The 20,405-nt window shown below is 41.3% G+C and overlaps 2 protein-coding genes across 10 annotated transcripts in view; one reads left to right on the forward strand and one right to left on the reverse strand.

Annotated features, from left to right (window-relative positions):
* The window catches only part of LOC139265921 (spermatogenesis-associated protein 16-like), a 281,978-nt gene extending 280,693 nt beyond the window's left edge, over positions 1–1,285 (forward strand). Inside the window, exon 11 of the mRNA XM_070883514.1 lies at positions 922–1,285. Coding sequence (XP_070739615.1) covers positions 922–1,149 — 228 coding nt within the window. The 3' untranslated portion in view covers positions 1,150–1,285. The remainder of the gene's footprint in view (positions 1–921) is intronic.
* A 7,011-nt stretch (positions 1,286–8,296) lies between these two features.
* The window catches only part of ect2 (epithelial cell transforming 2), a 95,503-nt gene continuing 83,394 nt past the window's right edge, over positions 8,297–20,405 (reverse strand). For 5 of the 9 annotated variants that reach the window (XR_011593656.1, XR_011593653.1, XR_011593654.1 and 2 more), the window contains 3 exons: positions 20,040–20,189; positions 14,683–14,848; positions 9,607–9,681 (listed from right to left, as the gene is read on the reverse strand). Coding sequence is in view for 4 of the 9 variants with exons in the window: in XM_070883516.1 (XP_070739617.1) it covers positions 9,592–9,681; positions 20,040–20,189 (240 nt within the window). In the remaining 5 variants the exon portion in view is untranslated. Of the gene's footprint in view, positions 9,682–14,682; positions 14,849–20,039; positions 20,190–20,405 lie in introns of all 9 variants that reach the window. The other 4 variants (XM_070883518.1, XM_070883517.1, XM_070883515.1 and 1 more) reach the window with 2 other exon arrangements.

Raw genomic sequence — 20,405 nt, forward strand, 5'->3', positions numbered from 1 at the left:
AACTAAGCCTCGGATCACCTACCATCAAGGGCACTACTCGGCGACGAGCTTGCGGCCAACAGCTCGCTGTAGGCAATTAGGCTCATAGGGCATTTACAAAACTATTAGCCCTCAAATATCCAAATGTGGTAATTACTGCAACTGGTATTTAAGGCAAAAAGATAATTGTGCTTGCCAGTGAAATGAAAAAATGCTAGTCAGGAAAAGAACCCCCCCCCCCCCCCCCCCCGCAACCGAGCCTGTTTCTTTGTTTCTCCTGGTCTCTAATGGCAGCTGGTCATTATCCCACCATTCACATCCTATCTTGACTAATGTTTTTCTAACTCCTAGCATTACCATTTCAATTTGGCCCATCATCCCTTTTGTCTCTCTAATCTCTTCTGTCTTCCACCCAATCACAGACCTTCCCTTTTGTTCTTTCATCCCTTCCCTCTTTGTGTTTAAGAATGTGTTCTTTCCCAACATTCCAATTCTAACAAAGGGTCATTGACCCAAAACGTTAACTCTGCTTTCTCTGCACAGATGCTGCCTGACCCACTGAGATTTCCAGTATTTTCTGTTTTATTCCAGATTCCAGCATCCGCAGTATTTTGCTTTTGTTTTGTATTATGGTACTATGTTCATTTAACAACTTGGCTTAGTTGAGTTTCCTCATGTGGTGTCCATAGCCTAGTTGTTTTGCCACCATTCTACAAATATGTTATAATAAATCTAGGCTAGGATGCAGGTTTCCTGGAAATGCATGCCAGAGGTTCAATAGACCAAGTTATCAAATACTCATATATGATACTCAACATGAATTGAAAAAAAAAACACTGAATTTTTAAAAGCCATTTGAAATCAAACTGTTTTTATGCTGTATTTTTCATTGGCATTCCAAAGGAAGGTTTACTTAAAATATTAATAGATGATTGATTGCAGGTTGGGCTAATTGAGGACCTCATCTATCAATTAGAAGATAATTTTCTGAAATCAAAAGCTCTGAAAACAGCTCGAAAACAAAGGAGAGAAGTGAAGAAGCTGAAAAGCCAGAAACTTGTTCTGTTACCTGGTGACCCGAAATCATCCAGAGACACAAAGTCTGTCGGAAAGACAGTGCTACACTCTCAGACTGATAGACGAGACAACAAAATCTCATCTTCAAATTAGTGAGGCATCGCCTTAAGAACATTGACTATTTGCTAGAAGTTCCCTTGCTTCATTATTCATTGTTGTGGCATTAGATTGCCATAGGAGCTTGAATAGTTGTATTGAAATGCTTCATAAATTGATGATAAAACTGAAATTGAAAGACTGACTGTTTTAATGAATGCTTTCTTCTTCATATTACATAGCTTTGTCAGTGATCAACTTAAATACATTCCTAGAACAGAGATCTATATGTTCCATAGGTATGGGTAAGAGGATGGTTCAATTTCTTTATTATATTAATATAGAATATAACTGAAAATAATCTATCTATAAAATTCAGTGACACAAAATACTTCCATTTCAATGTCCCGTTAAGAAAACTTCTTGTCAGTTGATTTTCAATGGTAGATTGTTGACCATATGTATGATGTTACACATTTGTTGAAATACATAATGGTGTTTACTCTCCATGAGCAAATAATTCTAATCACGTTTACTCACCCTATCCTTGCATCCCTTCAGCCCCTTTTCCTTCATCAACCTACTCAATCTAGTTTTGAATGTTTCTGCCTCCACCACTAATCCTGGAAGTGAATTCCAGTCTCAATTTTCTAAAGATGTTTTTCCTGCGCTTTCTATCTCTTACATTTAATCTTGTATCTATGGCCCCTTGTTCTCGACCCCTCAAAGTACTAGAAAACAGTCTGCTTCTATCTACCCTGTCCCATCCGTTCATTATATAGACACTTCCATCAAATTCCTCCATAATCTGCATTGTTCTAGCAAAAGACCCAATTTTGAGTTCTCTTATTTGTATTTCTTTATACCAGGCCGCATTTTAGTGAAACTGTATGGTATGTTCTGTACGGCCTCCATATTATTCCAGTAGTGTGGAGTCCAATACTGCACATGGTACTCTTAACTGTGTTAAGGTTTTATTATAGGCTTACTATCTTTTGGCATTTCCTCTGGTATGTTGGCGAATGGTATGTTAGCCTTTATCACAAAGGGATTGGAGTACAAGAATAAAGAAGTCTTACTACAATATAGGGCCTTGGTGAGACCACGCCTGGAGTACTGTGTACAGTTATGGTTTCCTTAAAAAGGAGTTATATAGGGCTCAACTTTGGCCGAGCCAGTTTTTCAGCGCACTTACCGGAGTTGCGCCGCTTATGTACGTTCAGAGATGCGCCAGAAAAAAATGTTGCAACTTTGGCCGCTGTCTGGCCTCTTCACAGCAGTTGTTCAGCGTGGCCAGTTGACTCGGGGGCGGAGCCTGCGTTCTGCGCTGGAAAATGTGCTGGGAGTCTGTACGTGCGCAGTGGAGAATGGTGATGGCCGCGCATGTGTATCCACAAGTGTCAGGTAGTTAAACAATGGAGGAGGCAAGATTTTGAGATGTGAGACCTGGGCCTCAAAGAATCAAGGAAGCTGGAATGGACACATGGGAACTACACATTGATCAAAGTAAGTTTCAAACATGGAATTTATTTCATCGTGTGTGCGCGCGTCTGCATAGATTGGAGAAAAGAAAAATGAGCATCATACAAGACATACATACAACTTTGCAAAGCAGAATCAGGTCTAATGTGTTTTTGTTGTTACTTTGTTTCCTGGAGAGTTTTGTAAAAACCTGGGATTTTTTTTTAAATGCACAGTATTACTCAGCTCAGCTGAGACTGCTTGTTGGCTGGACTTTGAAGACAATGGTTTTCTTATACAGTTTGTGGCATCATTCTGTCAGACTAATTCTAACCTCCTATCTGAACAGTTAAGTGGTTCGCTCTGTAAGTTAAATGTTCGTTTTTCAGCCTCTGTTGATTTGCAGCCTCTCCGTTGAATCCCGATGCCGGCCAATTCACTCGCTCCTCCCACCCAGTCGCTCAGTTGATTTGCTTGCAGCCTCTCCGTTGAATCCCGATGCCGGCCAGTTCGCTCCCTCCCACCCCTAGCCCAGGCCAAGTGGCCTCCTGCACCAGCCCACTGCCTTCCCGGACTGTGTGCAGAAAGGTGAATTGCAGTTTTATGAGGAAGGTAGGGCTTCAAATTTTTATTTCTTATAGAATTGTTAGTTTTTGTTTGCAAACATTGCTAACGGTAAGGCTTGATTGGTTCAGGTCCAGGTCCTCTCCGCTTCCCGCCCCTATCCCAGGCCAAATGGCCTCTGATGCACTTACCTGCGCCAATTTCTTTAACTCTCCACAAGTGTTTTTTCAAGTGGGCACATATGTTGGCCTAAGTAGAAATGGAGTAACGATTAGCTGGCCAAAGCTGCCTAAATGGACAGAACTGGCATAGGTGGCTAGTAACAACCCCTTTTGAGAAAAAAACTAACCTAAAAAAAAATGTAACTAAGTGAGTTACGCTGGTGCAAATTGATTGGGGATTTTTAAGTTACGCCAGAAAAAGCAGTCTACTCCAAAAAAACAAATATGGAGAAACTCCTGGCCAAAATTGAGCCCATTGATACAATTGTTGTGATGAGGAGAAATTTCTTCATTCAAAGAGAGATGTGAATCTTTGGAATTCTCTACCCGAGAGCTTTGGATGCTCAGTCGTTAAGTATATTCAAGACAGAGATCAATAGATTTTTGGGTACTAAGGGATATGGGGATAGTGTGGGAAGATTTAGTTGAGGTAATAGATCAGATTAGCCATGACCTTATTGAATGGCGAAGCAGGCTCAAAGGGCCAAATGGCCTACTGCTGTTCCTATTTCTTATGTTCTCATGAAAAGCTGCTCCTGAAAATAAAGAAAGTGGGAATCAGTGGAAATATTTTACAATGGATGTGTAATTGACTGAACCTATAGGGTGATAGTACAGGGATCGTTAGCAGCCTGGGAGAATTTTAGTAGTGGGATCACACTGGGTCTATTTTGTGACCTCTTTTTGAAGATATTTGAATATTAAGGGGATCAAGGGATATGGGGATAGTGCAGGAAAGTAGAGTTGAGGTAGAAGATCAGCCATGATCTTATTGAATTGGCGAGCAGGTTCAAGGGGCCAAATGACCTACTTCTGCTCCTAATTCTTATGTTACATTCTAAGTAAATCTTCTTATGACCGAGCTCTCCATCAAAACTGCTGCAGACTGAATTAATGTCGCCTCAGATCTGAGGTGGTGGTTACTAGAATGCAGCCTGCATCACAATGTTCTATTCTAACTATCTCTTATTATGCTGGTGATAGTCAAGCCCTATGGTCTGGGAGCCCATCTTCTCGGCCAGCGTATTTGCAGTCGGAAACCAAAGTGGATGGAAAGAATAATTCAATAAAGGGCTGTTGATATTTTATAGGACAAAAATATGCCACTATCCCACTTTTACTTTTCATGCAATAATCTTTGACCCAAAGCAGCTGTAATATGCAAATTGAGTACAAGAAATACTCCCAACTTTCATTCACTCTTTAACTGACAAGTCCCTAGCCTGCTGTCACCTTACCATTCATTTTATCTCTATTCATACATTGGTCACAAAATGTCTTTGAATCCAACTTTAAAGCCTAATTTTCAGCAAAAGGCCATTGCCAGCTTGAGGGTTGAATCGGTTTGTTAAGGTAAGTCATTGCAGGAACTATGTCAGTAGCACCGTGGAGGGTGTAAAGGGTTAATGGCTTCACAATCAACGATCACAAAGGTTAGTCTTGTTAATGGCTTTACTGAATCAATGATTATAAATCATGTTCACTAGTCAATGCTTTCTGTCCAAAAGACACGATTACAAAGGCCAGAGGAGTTAAGACCATGAGATTGGAACACGATAATTCAATCAACTGAACAGGCAGAGCTCCAGACAGCCATCAATGAGATTAGGATCAGGGAATGTGATGATTGCACGGAGAAGGCTATAAGAAAGGTAACTCTGAGACCCTCCTATGACACAGTGAAAATGACATCGCGGAAGACAGAAGAGAGGGTGACCAGCCGACCTGCCCCACCTGTGTTCTAACCAATTCATTACTGTCCAAGTTTGTATAATGTGTGTGTTTAATAAACTGTTCTGGTTTATTAAAACAAGTATCCTTGTCGTCACCATTTACGCCAGTCGAGTCTAAGTAAATGAGGGCATTTAAAACTGCTTACAAGGGTCTGGTGATATTTCATTTTTGTCAATCCATTGCTGAATAATTAGTCTGAAGGAGTACACAGCGATATTTCTTGGGTTGCAAACTGCACTCCACTCAAAAGCAGCAATTGCAGATTGATGCAGGAGTATTACAGCATGCATGATGTTCTCTTCATTAGAAAGAGAGCTTGATAACTTGAGATCTCCTCCATCATTGCACTAGTCTCAGTAAATTGCAATCCCATTTGGAAAGTGCCAATTTGGTATTTCCTCTTCCAAGGGCATATTGGTCATCCTGTCACTTGAGGATTCCTGCATTATGCATGTGGGAGAAGTACAACAGGTTAGGAAAAACAGGACTCCTCTGTGGCTGTATAATTTATCAGGCCTGGCCATAGCAGAAATCATCTGGACCACATTAGACTGATTAGCCAACATCAAGTTATGGATAAGTCACAATTTCCTCCAACTGAACAAAGGGAGAAACTGAAGCCATAATTTTTGGACGCTGCCCGAAACTCCACTCCCGATTGACCCTAACCCCTCCCAGGTCACTCGCTCAGTCAGAACGAAACCTCGTGAAACCTTGGTACTCTGTTCAACATAGAGCTAAACTTCAAAACTAAACATCCAATCATTACCAGGACTACTTATTTTCACCTCCAAACACATTGTCTCAATCTCAAAACCCTCATCCACACCTTTCACAACTATAGACTCATTAATTCCAATTCCCTCCTTGTGGTCTCTTATCCTTCATAAACTCCACTTGGACTAAATCTCAGCCACTGGTATTCTGTCCTGCACCAAGTCCCACTTGCCAGTCACCCCCATTCTTTCTCACCTACAATGGCTCCCAGCCTCCCCCTCTTCCCCAACACATTAACTTAAAAATCTATGTCTAAGTTTTCAGATTCCTCCACTGTCTTGCTCTACCTTAGCATTACAACCTCCTCCAGGTCCTCCAACTCTGGCTTGCTGTGTATCCTTTCTCTCCTAGTCAGAGCTCCTAAAATCTCCATCTGTGCTCTTTTTAGATTTCTACTACTTTGAGGCATTTTTAACTTAAATATGCTGTAAAAATGGAAGTTGTTACTGTTCATGGCAGTTCATATTGATGGTAACAGTGTAAAATCAGGAAAACTGCTGGAGAACATAAGAATATAATAATTAGGAACAGGAGTAGGCCATCTAGCCCCTCGAGCCTGCTCCGCCATTCAAAAAGATCTGGCCGTGGACTCAGCTCTACTTACCCGCCCGCTCCCGATAACCCTTAATTCCCTTATTGGTTAAAAAATCTATCTATCTGTGATTTGAATACATTCAATGAGCTAGCCTCAACTGCTTCCTTGGGCAGAGAATTCCACAGATTCACAACCCTCTGGGAGAAGAAATTCCTTCTCAACTCGGTTTTAAATTGGCTCCCCCGTATTTTGAGGCTGTGCCCTAGTTCTAGTCTCCCCGACCAGTGGAAACAACCTCTCTGCCTCTATCTTGTCTATCCCTTTCATTATTTTAAATGTTTCTATAAGATCACCCCTCATCCTTCTGAACTCCAACGAGTAAGGACCCAGTCTACTCAATCTATCATCATAAGGTAACCCCCTCATCTCCGGAATCAGCCTCATGAATTGTCTCTGTACCCCCTCCAAGGCTAGTATATCCTTCCTTAAGTAAGGTGACCAAAACTGCACGCAGTACTCCAGGTGCGGCCTCACCAATACCCTGTATAGTTGCAGCAGGACCTCCCTGCTTTTGTACTCCATCCCTCTCGCAATGAAGGCCAACATTCCATTTGCCTTCCTGATTACCTGCTGCACCTGCAAACTAATTTTTTGGGATTCATGCACAAGGACCCCCAGGTCCCTCTGCACCGCAGCATGTTGTAATTTCTCCCCATTCAATTAATATTCCCTTTTACTGTTTCCTCCCCCCCCCCCCCCCCAAGGTGGATGACCTCACATTTTCCGACATTGTATTCCATCTGCCAAACCTTAGCCCATTCGCTCAACCTATCTAAATCTTTTTGCAGCCTCTCTGTGTCCTCTACACAACCCGCTTTCCCACTAATCTTTGTGTCATCTGCAAATTTTGTCACACTACACTCTGTCCCCTCTTCCAGGTCATCTATGTATATTGTAAACAGTTGTGGCCCCAGCACCGATCCCTGTGGCACACCACTAACCACCGATTTCCAACCCGAAAAGGACCCATTTATCCCGACTCTCTGCTTTCTGTTAGCCAGCCAATTCTCGATCCATGCTAATACATTTAGAGGAGGATAAATGGACCAGAAAAGTGAGTCCCCTGGACACAGATCCAATTTTGCGGCTTTGCAGGTATTCTGGTTATTAATGGTAAAACAGGGTTCTGGGATACACCAACCCCTTTCGACACTCAGTATATGAACCTCAGTATTAAGAAATGCAACAGATACATGCATTAACCAACTTACAAGTGGATGAGCTGGCACTAGCCAGTTCATATTGCCTTCCAAGGTTCAACTCTTCCTGGGGGATTAGCCCTTACCATACCGCCCCCCGCCCCCACCCCCCAAAATATATAATTAGGAATAAATTAGAAACTTTGCAAAGTTCAATTCTGGCTAGTATTAATTGTGACCATCATTTAAAAAAAGACCTGTGGCACAATGTCCAAATCTTGAATTCAGATGGCAAAATCATCAGTTATGTTAAGTAGGGAAGAGTGACAACAGCACCTAACAGATTAAGCAAAAACAAAACATTAATAGTTTTCTAATTTAACAATTCTAACTTTCACATTCCATACAGTCCATCACACAGGTTAATGGTTGAGGAAATGTTCTGTTCTCTGCCATCCCTCCAACATCCTGAAAGAAAATGCTGCAAATCTGAATTCAAAAACTTAAAAAAAAAACTTCCCAACACCTTAAATTAGATCCTATGAATCAGCCAGAGTGATTCAGCAGTTAATTCTAGATTTCTACAAAATTGTTTCCAAATTGAAAAGCTACTTATTTAAAAGATTCTGAAGAACACCTCCACCCTTTAGCAATAATTCACCATTAAACATGAGCTTTTTTTTTTTAAACAAGTTTATTTGCATCTAGGTATAACGGTTATAGGAAACTATACTATACAAAAGTTATGTACACATAAAAAATTCAATATGTCCTTCACTTAGCAGCTCAGATTACTATTTTGCAGACCAGAGAATACATAAGGAGTAATCCAGTATATATGACATGTAAAACAAACAATAAGACAAACATGTTTTTTCCACAAGGAATAAAGTGTGAGTACAAGGGTGTATTCCAAAACTAAAGTGATTCATCACTTGGATATCTAGCCAGCAAAATATTCAAAGTATAGAGACATCCACATATACAAAATACTTAATTCTACATAAAAAAACAGAAGGCCAATGTTCAGCACAAGCAAAATGAGATTCGATAAATGTTGCTTAATTTTTGATGAGGTGTAGCCTTAGAACTGTACTTTTAGACTAAATAACTTATTTTAAGACATTTTATATAATTATAACCAATCAGAACCTCAGTTTAACCCATTGATTTGTTTAGCTTAGGGAAAACTTGAATGATTGTCTTTTTAATTACTGCAGAAGACAGTGACCCATACGTTAGCCAGAAGACATTAGCCAGAAGACCAGTTACTTTTCCTTCCCATAAAATCTGAAATATTCCAGTCTAATTGAGAAAAATGGAATCAAACAAACATTTTGCAGGTATTGTTTAAAAATAAACTGTACATTAGGATTGCTAATTTAGAATTTTAATCAACATTTAAAATAAAGAGGCTGTCTTTTTGTGTGTCCCAGAGACCATGGATTTCAATGAATTACCTAGCAAGTAATTATGAGGCAATTTTAACCAAAACTACCCATTGGGAAATTGACAGGATTGGGTTTTACACCCCACCCAATTTTACTCTCTATGGAGATTAATATTGAACAGGAAGTTAAGCCATCGTTTCACCCGATCCTGTATTTCCCGCCCAGCTAGTTATGTTAAAATGACCCCGATAAGGTTGATCATGTCAGTTTAATCAGTGCATAAAAAGACACAAAACATATTTCATTAATAAGGCAATAGAAGCAATATAATAAATAATAAATTTGTACAAAAATGTACAAACTGATGCAGGAAAAACAGCAATCAAATAAATCCTTCAATTATAGTGTTCAGCCAGGCAAACCACAGTATTATGGTGAAGTTGGAACTAGGTTAAAGAAAAAATCCATAGAACAGTTAGTGTTATCCTTCCTTTAAAACCGTGCATGCATCAAATGAAGTTCTATTTGACACTATCATTTCAAATTTCACAATGATTGCAACTGATCAAAAAAAATCTAAAATATCTCCCATGGATTTACCAGTCAAAGTACGGATTCTAGATCAGATGAGTTGTTGATCGACTGAAAGTGTGGTATCTTTTTTCAAACATTGCTGGTAGACTCACCAATGAAGGCGATTGTACTTCCTGTGTAAAATAAAAGGGTCAGTGTACATTTCTGTAATATCATGTCTTGAGAAGCTAACTAACTGCAACAATTCATTAAATTGTAGGAATAAAGGGTTATGGGGAGCGGAGCCCATGATCAGATCAGCTATAATCTTATCAAATGGCGGAGCAAGCTCGATGGGCCAAATGTCCTGCTCCTATTTCTTATGTTCTTAAAGACCAAGGTGTTTCCAGGGGGTATATCATATATAAATAAAATATATTCATTAATTTAAGAAAATTGCAAATTAAGCTTATCAAATATATTTTCTTCAGCAAATTTATTTGCTTAAAGTGAGGATTTCCGTGTTGGGAAATGGAACACATTCCTCTCTATCTACATTTTGCACCCAATATCAGCATCTGTACTGGGGCCCCAGCTGTTTACATTGTACATTAATGATTTAGACGAGGGGATTAAATGTAGTATCTCCAAATTTGCGGATGACACTAAGTTGGGTGGCAGTGTGAGCTGCAAGGTGGATGCTATGAGGCTGCAGAGTGACTTGGATAGGTTAGGTGAGTGGGCAAATGCATGGCAGATGAAGTATAATGTGGATAAATGTGAGGTTATCCACTTTGGTGGTAAAAACAGAGAGACAGACTATTATCTGAATGGTGACAGATTAGGAAAAGGGGAGGTGCAACGAGACCTGGGTGTCATAGTACGTCATTCATTGAAGGTACCTGCATGCCAACAGCAGGCGGTTAAGAAAGCAAATGGCATGTTGGCCTTCATAGCAAGGGGATTTGAGTACAGGGGCAGGGAGGTGTTACTACAGTTGTACAGGGCCTTGGTGAAGCCACACCTGGAGTATTGTGTACAGTTTTGGTCTCCTAACTTGAGGAAAGACACTCTTGCTATTGAGGGAGTGCAGCGAAGGTTCACCAGACTGATTCCCAGGATGGCGGGACTGACATATCAAGAAAGACTGGAACAACTGGGCTTGTATTCACTGGAGTTCAGAAGAATGAGAGGGGATCTCAGAAACGTTTAAAATTCTGACGGGTTTAGACAGGTTAGATGCAGGAAGAATGTTCCCAATGTTGGGGAAGTCCAGAACCAGGGGTCACAGTCTAAGGATAAGGGTAAGCCATTTTGGACCGAGATGAGGAGAAACTTCTTCACCAAGAGAGTGGTGAACCTGTGGAATTCTCTACCACAGGAAGTTGTTGAGGCCAATTCACTAAATATATTCAAAAAGGAGTTAGATGTAGTCCTTATTACTAGGGGGATCAAGGGGTATGGCGAGAAAGCAGGAATGGGGTACTGAAGTTGCATGTTCAGCCATGAACTCATTGAATGGCGGTGCAGGCTCGAAGGGTCGAATGGCCTAATCCTGCACCTATTTTCTATGTTTCTATCCAGCACTCACAGGTCAGGTTTACATGTAGATTAAATGCAGAGTAAAACATCCTTTATTCTGCCTCAACAATACACCTCAAAACTAAAAGCAGCATACTTCACTGCATCAGTGGGAATTCCTCTAGCACCCAACACAAAGATACACAGGTGAAATGGCCATTTTAGTTCATCCATCTAGAGAGAACCTACTGTATTCCCCCAATTACATCATCTAACTGCTTCTTCCATGATTCCAAGGTTTTCGCCTCCACCAGTTGAAGTTCATTACATATGGTGATCATGCGATGAAGAACTTTCCGAAAATCAATCCTACATCTCCCATTTATTAATTTGAACCCATGTCACCTTGTCCTACAAACATGGTTTAGTTTAATGTATTATGATCTGGATAAAAACCATTTTCTGTGTTATATAGTTCTACAAGGGCATCCCCTTTGAAAACTGAAAAGCCCAAGTTCCTCTGGTTTTCCCCTCATCACTCAGCCTTAGGACACAAGGGTCGCGATTTCACCTACCGAGGCGGGCGACATCCATAGCGAGGTCCCAGCCCGCTGCCCGTCCCAACCTGCTCTGTACAATTGATTGATGATTGGAATGTTAAGCCTGCACAGCGAAGTCCCCGAACAATTAAAAAGGAAGCAAGTCTGGTGACATCATTTGATGATGTGTCACCCCAGCCGGTTTCCTTAAAAGGGACCGTGTCCACATTGATTTTGACACGTGTTCTACAGCACTGAGGTGCTGCAAACACTGCACAAAGGCACCCAGGCTCTCCCATGACTCCCTCCACAGACTGGTTGCACATTGCACAGGAGGGCACAAGCAGGGATATCTCAATAGATCACGAAAGGTTACTGCAAAGCTACACTCAACCTCATCCTGCTGTGCCACTCATCAGATCCCCATCACTCTGCCTTCCCGATCCTACTCCTGCACATCCTTATACCAACTTATCTTGCACCTCCACCCACATTATCACTTCCCCATTTCACTAGCCACACCCTCATCCTAGTCCAATCATACCAACTAACAGCAAACAAGGGTAGGCACTTGAGTGTTATTGCCAATATTCATGTGAAGTTTCTGTTAATGTGCTGTCAAACATTGAAATCTTTATTTTGAACACTGCGTTCTTGGACAGATGTGTGTGCTTAGTGAGTTGCAGTGAATGGTGAGACACAAGGGTACTCCCTGCAACTGTGAAATGGCTTGGGTATTGGAGGGATGCTTTATGGTGTTGGAGTGGAGCCAACCTGGTGCATCATGTGGCAGCATCAAGTGAAGTAAATCTGGCCATGGTGAGGCCATCCCTAGCAGCAATGTGGTCTGGTGCTAATGCCCTGTGTAGCATCAGTTGATTGCGGAGAAGGTTGGTATTGTTGGTATTGGGGCTGATCATGGTGGGATTCTGAGGACCAAGGTGAGATTTTTTCAAGGTCACCGATGCTGATGGAAAAGATGGCAGGGGAGGTTGAGATGACAGAAGCGATGTCAATGGTGAGCAAGGTTGTTCCAATGAGGCGACACTGGATAGTTTGCTTCAAACACTCGGAAGCTGCATAAAGCTCAATCTATCTTCCAAATGAAGTAAGTTACAGCTTCTAACTGAACACCCATGAAATGGGAGTTTTTAAATAGACCATTTCCAGCTGTCAAGTTAGTAAATTATCTCATGCTGAATCAACACCCCACCTTCTTACCCAACATGATCCTCGAGTAGCGGGGAAGCCGTTGGCAATCTCTAAAGGCGAGCTTAAAATAGTTTTTAAGTGCTTGTTAACAAGCTCTTAATCTAAATTGCCTCCCCCGCCACTTGGTCTGTTCAGCACTGACAGACCCGACACCTGGGCGAGAAGTGTGGAGGCGGGTTGACAGTGGGCTCCCGACCCGTTGTCAAACTTTTCAAATTTGATAGCTGACCCACCTCCGATCCAGTCTTCTCAGTGCTGATAAAATTCCAGCCTAGGAATCAATCGAATGGTTCTTCTCAAATATCTCGTGTCTCTCTGACTGGGTATGGTATTCAGAGTCTGACAAGAGCATTGCACACTTTCAGCATGACTTACTCCAATGTATATTCTACTGTTTTGACTATATAGCTCAGCATTTGTCTTGTAGATTGCTGCTCTATAGCGATAGAACAAATCTACTAAAGCCCCATGATCTCTCAACTTCATCTGTAGTTACTGCGACACATTAATGGACTACTTATTGTTACATGCTTCAAGCTCCTTTACCTTTTTTCGGCAAAATATAGGTATTTTTGGCTTGTGTGTCTCAGACTACTCTTCTAGCACCAGCTCCCGAGATAAAATTCATAACGCACCCAAGAATCAGAATGCCTCCCACTTAATTTAATTTAGTTACTGGTTTTATTACATGCCTTCCCATGATCCTCCTGGTTTTCAGAAGGTAGCAGAACAACACTAAACTAGAGTTTTACTCGGGAATTAACTGCCAAATAAATTTATTAGACAGTAATAGAACAAGCAAAAGTAGAAGTAACATTTCACAGTAAAGTTTTCCTAGCTTCTCTAGTAGAAAATAAGAGTTTGCAGCCGATGCACAAATAAGAACACAAGTAATATTTTTTGTGTAGCTAGTCTTGTCTTTTCCTCAGCTTCGCTGGAAGATACCTGGCCCGAGAATCTCCCTGAAAACCTCAGATAGACTCATTGATTTGAACATTTAAGATTGACAAATATCTTCAAAGAAATGACGGTGGAATCAAACATATTAAGAAAAATTTGACAATTACAAAATTCTACAGACTTGTTTAATATGAATCAAGTGTCTTGAATCTAATCTATATCAGGCATAGACAAATCAAGTTAAGTTGGGATATAAATTCTGAGAGTTAAGTTATTGCTGACCAAGGCAGCAACAAGGAGGACCGAACACCAAAATTTCCAAGCACTCTAAATCAAAGTGGTTTGCGTGAAACATAATAAACGAGTATGAATTCCAGTCACAAAATGAGAGACCAAATTGGAAAATGTGCATATACTAGAAATAATAAATCTAGGAAATTATAAGACCTGTATTAAAAAACAAGCATTAAAAATACCCAATAGTACTATAGACATTTCCATCAGACACAGTTTGCTTTTAGCAACCTGCAGGAGATTTTCAATAAGGGTTAGTGCTGAAGTTATCTTGTATATGGCATACCATCTTAATATTCAAGTCAACTGCATTTGAAAAGAATTGATTACAGTTCTGTGAACACCAGAGATTAAAAAATTGACGGTAATTATTTTCCCTTGCCCAAATTAGCAAACACCAAAATTGACACCTGAAGTGAAAAGATTAGTAACAGTGATAACAATTTCCTCTTGCCCAAATTAGTATTAGAACCAAAACTTAGAATCTCTCACCAAGTGTCAGTTTGAACCCATCAAGTTCCAATTCTTAGACATTAAGTGCAAAGCCAAACATAAGAAAAAAAATGATTGTCTTGGCACAGCTTTCAGTTCACTTCAAGCATCAGCTTTATAAATGAAATCGTATGTGGACACCAAGAAGGTCATCACTAACTTTAATGTCAGAGATGGTGAAAGAATTCGGTGAGCTCTGGGGGTTAATAGAAGCATTGAAGCTACAATCAGACTCACTGTCCATAAGATGGGTACAAGGTTGATTTGGTGAGGGTGGACGTAGAATATTTCAAGGTCTGTGGCCAACAGGTGCACCGTCCAGGGAGTTAGAATGCTGCACAGTTACATAGTTTGCTGACATCACTGAGCCATTCAGACCAAGTGTGGACGAAGAACGAGAAATCTATGGATATGGGAAGATCACTAAATTACAGTAAGCAGGTACAGTGGCAAGAAATAGAATATTGCACAAAAATAGATTTGAGAAAGCAAGTGTGGGAAATAGGCGCTTTCCCACATGAAATACTGTACTTTGTACCTTAAAAAATTAAATATAGTAGGGGCCCAAGTTTCCACATGATTTGCGCCTGATTTTTAGGAGCAACTGGTGGAGAACAGACTATCTTAGAAATCGCAATTCTCCACATTTTTTTTTCTGCAGTTCTAGTCAGGTAGAACAGTTCTACTTTGGAACAGAATTTTTTCTTCAAAAGGGGGCGTGTCCGGCCACTGACACCTGATTTGAAAGTTTCCACAGTGAAAACGTACTCCAAACTAAAGTAGAATGGAGCAAGTGAAGATTTTTGTAGAACTGAAAAAACCTGTTCTACACATTAAAAAAACAGGCGCAGGTTACAAATTAGGCGTCCAGAACGAGGTGGGGGGTGGGAAGGGAAGTCATTAAATTCTATAATAAATCCTTATACAAATAAATAAACATTTATAAGCAAAGAAAAGATTAAATAAACCATCTTCCTACCTGTGTGAAAGTGCTTCAGGCAGGCCTTTCGGGACCGAAGGCTGAACGGGCCGGCCCGAGACTTCGGGCAGGGCCGTCCCCAGCACCAGATTTACAGGTAGGTGGCGTCGGGTTGGGTCGGGGGGGGGGGGAAGAGAGACACAGAGAGAGAGAGAGAGAGAGAGAGAGAGAGGAGAGGGGGGGGGGGGAAAGAGAGAGAGAGAGAGAGAGAGAGAGAGGGGGGGGGAGGGAGGGGGGAGAGAGAGAGGGAGGGAGGGGGGGGGGAAAGAGAGAGGGAGGGAGGGGGGGGAGAGAGAGAGAGAGAGAGAGGGAGGGAGGGGGGGGGGGGGGAGAGAGAGAGAGGGAGGGAGGGGGCGGGGAAAGAGAGAGAGGGAGGGAGGGGTGGGGGGGGGGGAGGTCAGGTCGGATCCAGTCCGGGAGCGGGAGTCGAGTCGGGTCCGGGGCGGGAGCGTGGGTCGGGTTGGGTCCAGTCGGGGAGCGGGAACAGGAGCGCGGGTCGGGTCGAGGGGGGGGCGGGGAGCGGGTGTCAGGTCTGGTCCGGAGGCGGGGGGGGGGGGGGGGGAAAGCGAGTGTCGGGTCTGGTCGGGGGGGGAAAGCAGGAACTGGCCGTGGGAGGAGCCTTATTCACGCAGCCCCAGTGAGGCCATTCAGCCAGGGCTAGGGGCTGCGTGCTTCAGGCCCCTCCCACACAGTTCGGCGCCTGGAGCTACTGCACTTGCGTGCCCACTGTAGCGCGCATGTGCAGAGGTCCCGGCACTGTTTTCAGCGCAGGGACCTGGCTCCGCCCCCCCACAGCTCGTGCTGGCTGCGCCGAGGGCCAGAGGACCTGCAAGTAGGTGGAGAATACCTAGGATTTTTTTAGGCGCACTTTGTGGCGCGAAAAACGGGCGTCCAGGTCGGGACTGTGCCGTTCTAGGCGCGTGTGGAAACTTGGGCCCGAGAAGTGGCTACATAACACTAACATTCATTTGATGGATCATGTTACAACTTCTATTACCGGGAGCTATGACTGTGGAGCTTTCCAGTACAATATAATGGCAGCATGCCAGCTGGGGGAACCAAAAAGATAAGACAGATGAAATTGATAGGCTGAAGAAAGAAGGCAACAGACTAGTGGTGGAAGTTATAGAACAAAAAAAATGGTGGTGGTGGTGGGGGGGCCGGTCCATGAACCAGTAAGGCATAAAATGAGAACAACTGAATTATAAAAGTTGTTCCCACTGAAGTAAACCTTCAGGAGAAAAAAAGAATCAGGACAGCCAGAAGAGATAATCAAGCCCCAGCAGTTGCTGATCTGAAAAATAATGAAAGGCAGCTTTAAAAAAAAAGGGAGATTACTTCCAACGCTGAGATCAGTATTGCTGAGTACTTTCGGGAATTTCCTTTGGGACAGATAAGCAGTTAATATTTTGAATATTTACAATTTTGTGACTTGGAGTTCGACAATTTTATTTGCAAAGGAGAATGCCAGTATTGTTCAGGCAAGGGAACTTCAGTATTATTCAACTGATTTGTCGTAATTGAATGTTAAATTCTATTTTTATTGCATGGTATTCTGAGACTTAAAGCATTCAGGTCCAAATTCAGCAGTTAAACTGGCCCTTTTTTTGTGAAAATTATAAATGAATGACTTTGATGTATTTAATTTTTCACACCTGAAGTCCTGTGAGCAGTTCTGGCACCGCACCTTAGGAAGGATATATTGGCCTTGGAGAGAGTGCAGCATAGGTTTACCAGAATGATACCTGGACTCAAGGGATTAAATTACAAGGCGAGACGAGATTACACAAATTAGGGTTGTATTCCAGAGAATTAGGGTTTTATTCCCAAGAATTTAGAAGTTTAAGGGATGATTTGATCAATAAGATATTAAAGATAGAAATAGGGTAGAGAGAGAGAGAAACTATTTCTGCTGGTTAAGAGTCTAGGACAAGAGCACATTGTCTAAAAATTAGAGCAAGACCTTTCAGGAGTGAAATTAGGAAACACTTCTACAGACAAATGGCGGTAGAAATTTGGAACTCTCTTCCGCAAATGACACTTGATGCTAGCTCAATTGTTAATTTTAAATCTGAGATTGATAGCTTTTTGTTAACCAAAGGTATTAAGGGATATGGGCCAAAGGCGGATATATGGAACTGGGAGGAGGACAAAGAAACTGGAGATCCTTTCTCCATAGCAGGAAAAGTTAAGGAGATCGATAAAGGTGGTCACAATTATGAATGGTTTTGACAAGGTAAATTGGGGAAATTATTTCCTCTGGTCAGTGAATAAATAAACAGAGGGTATAAATTTAAAATCAAAAGAATTAAGGGAGAGGTTGGGAGAATTTATTTTCTTAAAATGCAAAGGGTTGAACATGGATGGTCCTTCCAGAAATAGTGGAATCTATAATAGCATTTAAAAGTGAAGTGCATAAATATTTGAAGATTTTTTTTTTGTTAATTTACAAAGAACATCTGAAAGGGCAGAGGAATGGGATTAAGTGGATAACTCAGAAGGTGCAATGTGCCAAACAGACACCTGCAGTGATGTAAAATTCTATGTTTCTGTAATATTGCTCAACTGAATGTCAATATACTATCAATACACATAGGCACAGGAGTAGGCAATTCAGCCCCTCAAGCCTGATCTGGCATTCAATTCAATCATGGCTGATCTGTACCTGAACTCAATTTACTCACCTTAACTCCATATCCTTTGATATCCTTAACTAACAGAAATATAATGATCTCAATCTTGAAAGCTTCAATTGTCCCAGCATCCATAGCCTTTTGAGAGAATTTTCCAAATTTCGACTATGCTTGTGTGGAAAAAGTGCTTCCTGATTTCCCTCCTAAATGGCCAAGCTCTAATGTTAAGATTATGTCCCCTCAATCTTGATTCCCCATAGTTTCTCTCGATCTATCTTATTGAATCCATAACATTTTAAATACCTTGATCAGATCACTACTCAATCTTCTATACTCAAGGTAATACAAGTCAAGTTTATGCAACCAGTCCTTATAATTTAAACTGAGCTCCTGTACACTGGCCACTCAGCTTTCCACATTAACATCTTCAGCACACCACCAAATTAATTACTACAGGGAAAAATGAAACACTAAGTCAACATGCTTCTTGTGCATTAGTCTTATTTTATCACCTCAAATTGCTTCTGCAATCAGTGCTTCATCCCATCTCAAAATACTGTCTCCAGGCAACATAAAATCTAATTGTACAGCTGAGATATTTACCCAGAAGGGTTGGTGCAAAAAGTTCCTATGATTTCTGTTACTTTTTACTGAAATTCCTCACGTCAACACTGGATTGTGAGAACCAAGCAGGTCCAACCAACATTTTTAATACATTTAATTTTATTTAAAAGCAAGGATTGCAATGGACGACAGTTATATGGAAAAAGTACCTTTTTCCACATTTGCCTCTAAACCAATAAATTTGATCACATATCAAAAATTGTCCTTTGTTTAAAGAACTTTAAAATCAAAATAATTGCAAATTGTATACTATTGCTAAGCAGAAATGTTACTTTTAATGGCTTTCAAATTTGGTTTATGTGTTTCATTTTTAAAATGAAGTTAGGAAAAAAAAAACCAGCAAATTAAGAGGAAAAACACACTGGCCCGTAATTTATGGTCAGCGGCAAAGCTAAGGTGCTCGCCGCTGAACTCGCAGAAAACTGTCACGAGATCTCGTGATCTCTGTGGGTTGCGTTCTTTGAGGTCAGCAGCAACTGCCTCAGCTTTGCCTTCTTGCAATCTCTGTGGTGAGGACTTTACCTTTCTCAAATTGATTGTAGCTCTGTGTAATGGGAATCCCAGCAAAGAGCTGTAGTGACGTCAAGCTGTCTAAGCAGAAGATTTCTCAGACAACAAACCAGGAAATAAAAAGCAGCCTTCATCCTCACTTTTAAAAATGTTAGAGCGCGAAATAAAGATTGGGACTGTCACATGGGTATAAGGTAGAAGCTTTTTTTTTTAAATTAAGTTTTTTTTTTAAAGTTGTAATTTTTATCATAATGGAGAAATTTTGACACTCCACAAATACAAAAATAGTTTTTCATAGCCAAAACTGTTGGCTAGCAATCAATATGCTGTTAAAACCCCAGTTACACCTATTCCATAAGAACATAAATAAGGACCAGGAGTAGGCCATACGACCCCTCGAGCCTGCTCCGCCATTCAATAAGATCATGGCTGATCTGATCTTGGCCTCAATTCCGCTGCCCTCTCCCCATAACCCTTGAGACTCCCCTATCGTTCAACAGGGCTCAACATTTAATGGGACATTTAACAGCAATATTAGCATGGAAAAGCTTGAGTTGCCGTCACTTCCATGTGCTAAATCCTGAAGTCGTGGTCAGTTTGAATGGGGTAATAATAGCGAACGCTGACAGTCATTACCCACTGCAAAATCCAGGCCATAGTAATTTAAAGTGCTGAACCCGCATTGGTTTACTTCCATTTAGATAACTGCCTGTTGCTAGGTAGAAACTGAACTGAGAAAGAACATGCCAAGACTTCTTATACACATTTACAACACAATCAAAATATAAAAATGGACTATACCTCTGGTTATGACCTGAGAAAATATAGAAATGTGTGCTTGTGCTTACCGCTAATGAGGAGGTACTCGCACTGGCTAATCGACTACCCAAATAAGTTCCATTGCCTGTTGGGCTCTTTGTATCAGGGGTACTGTGGGCCAATAGTGCTCGTTGCAAAACTCTCTTCGGAGTTTTAGTAAATGAGAATGCTCTTGTAACCTAAACAAACAAAATGGTTATATTGCACCTTTACCATAATAACATATCCCAAGGCTCTTTATGCAAGAGAGAATAGACACCAAGCGGTGGTAGAGTTAGGAAATTACAACGTTTTAAGGAGACAGGCACAGAGGTTTACGGATGGAGTTTGAGAATAGGGCAAAGGCTAAGGTCCTGGGCACCAACAAGGTGGGGGGGGGGGGAAGCAACAAAAAA

The sequence above is a fragment of the Pristiophorus japonicus genome, chromosome 6 (genome assembly GCF_044704955.1).
Source record: "Pristiophorus japonicus isolate sPriJap1 chromosome 6, sPriJap1.hap1, whole genome shotgun sequence".
Classification (NCBI taxonomy): domain Eukaryota; kingdom Metazoa; phylum Chordata; class Chondrichthyes; family Pristiophoridae; genus Pristiophorus; species Pristiophorus japonicus.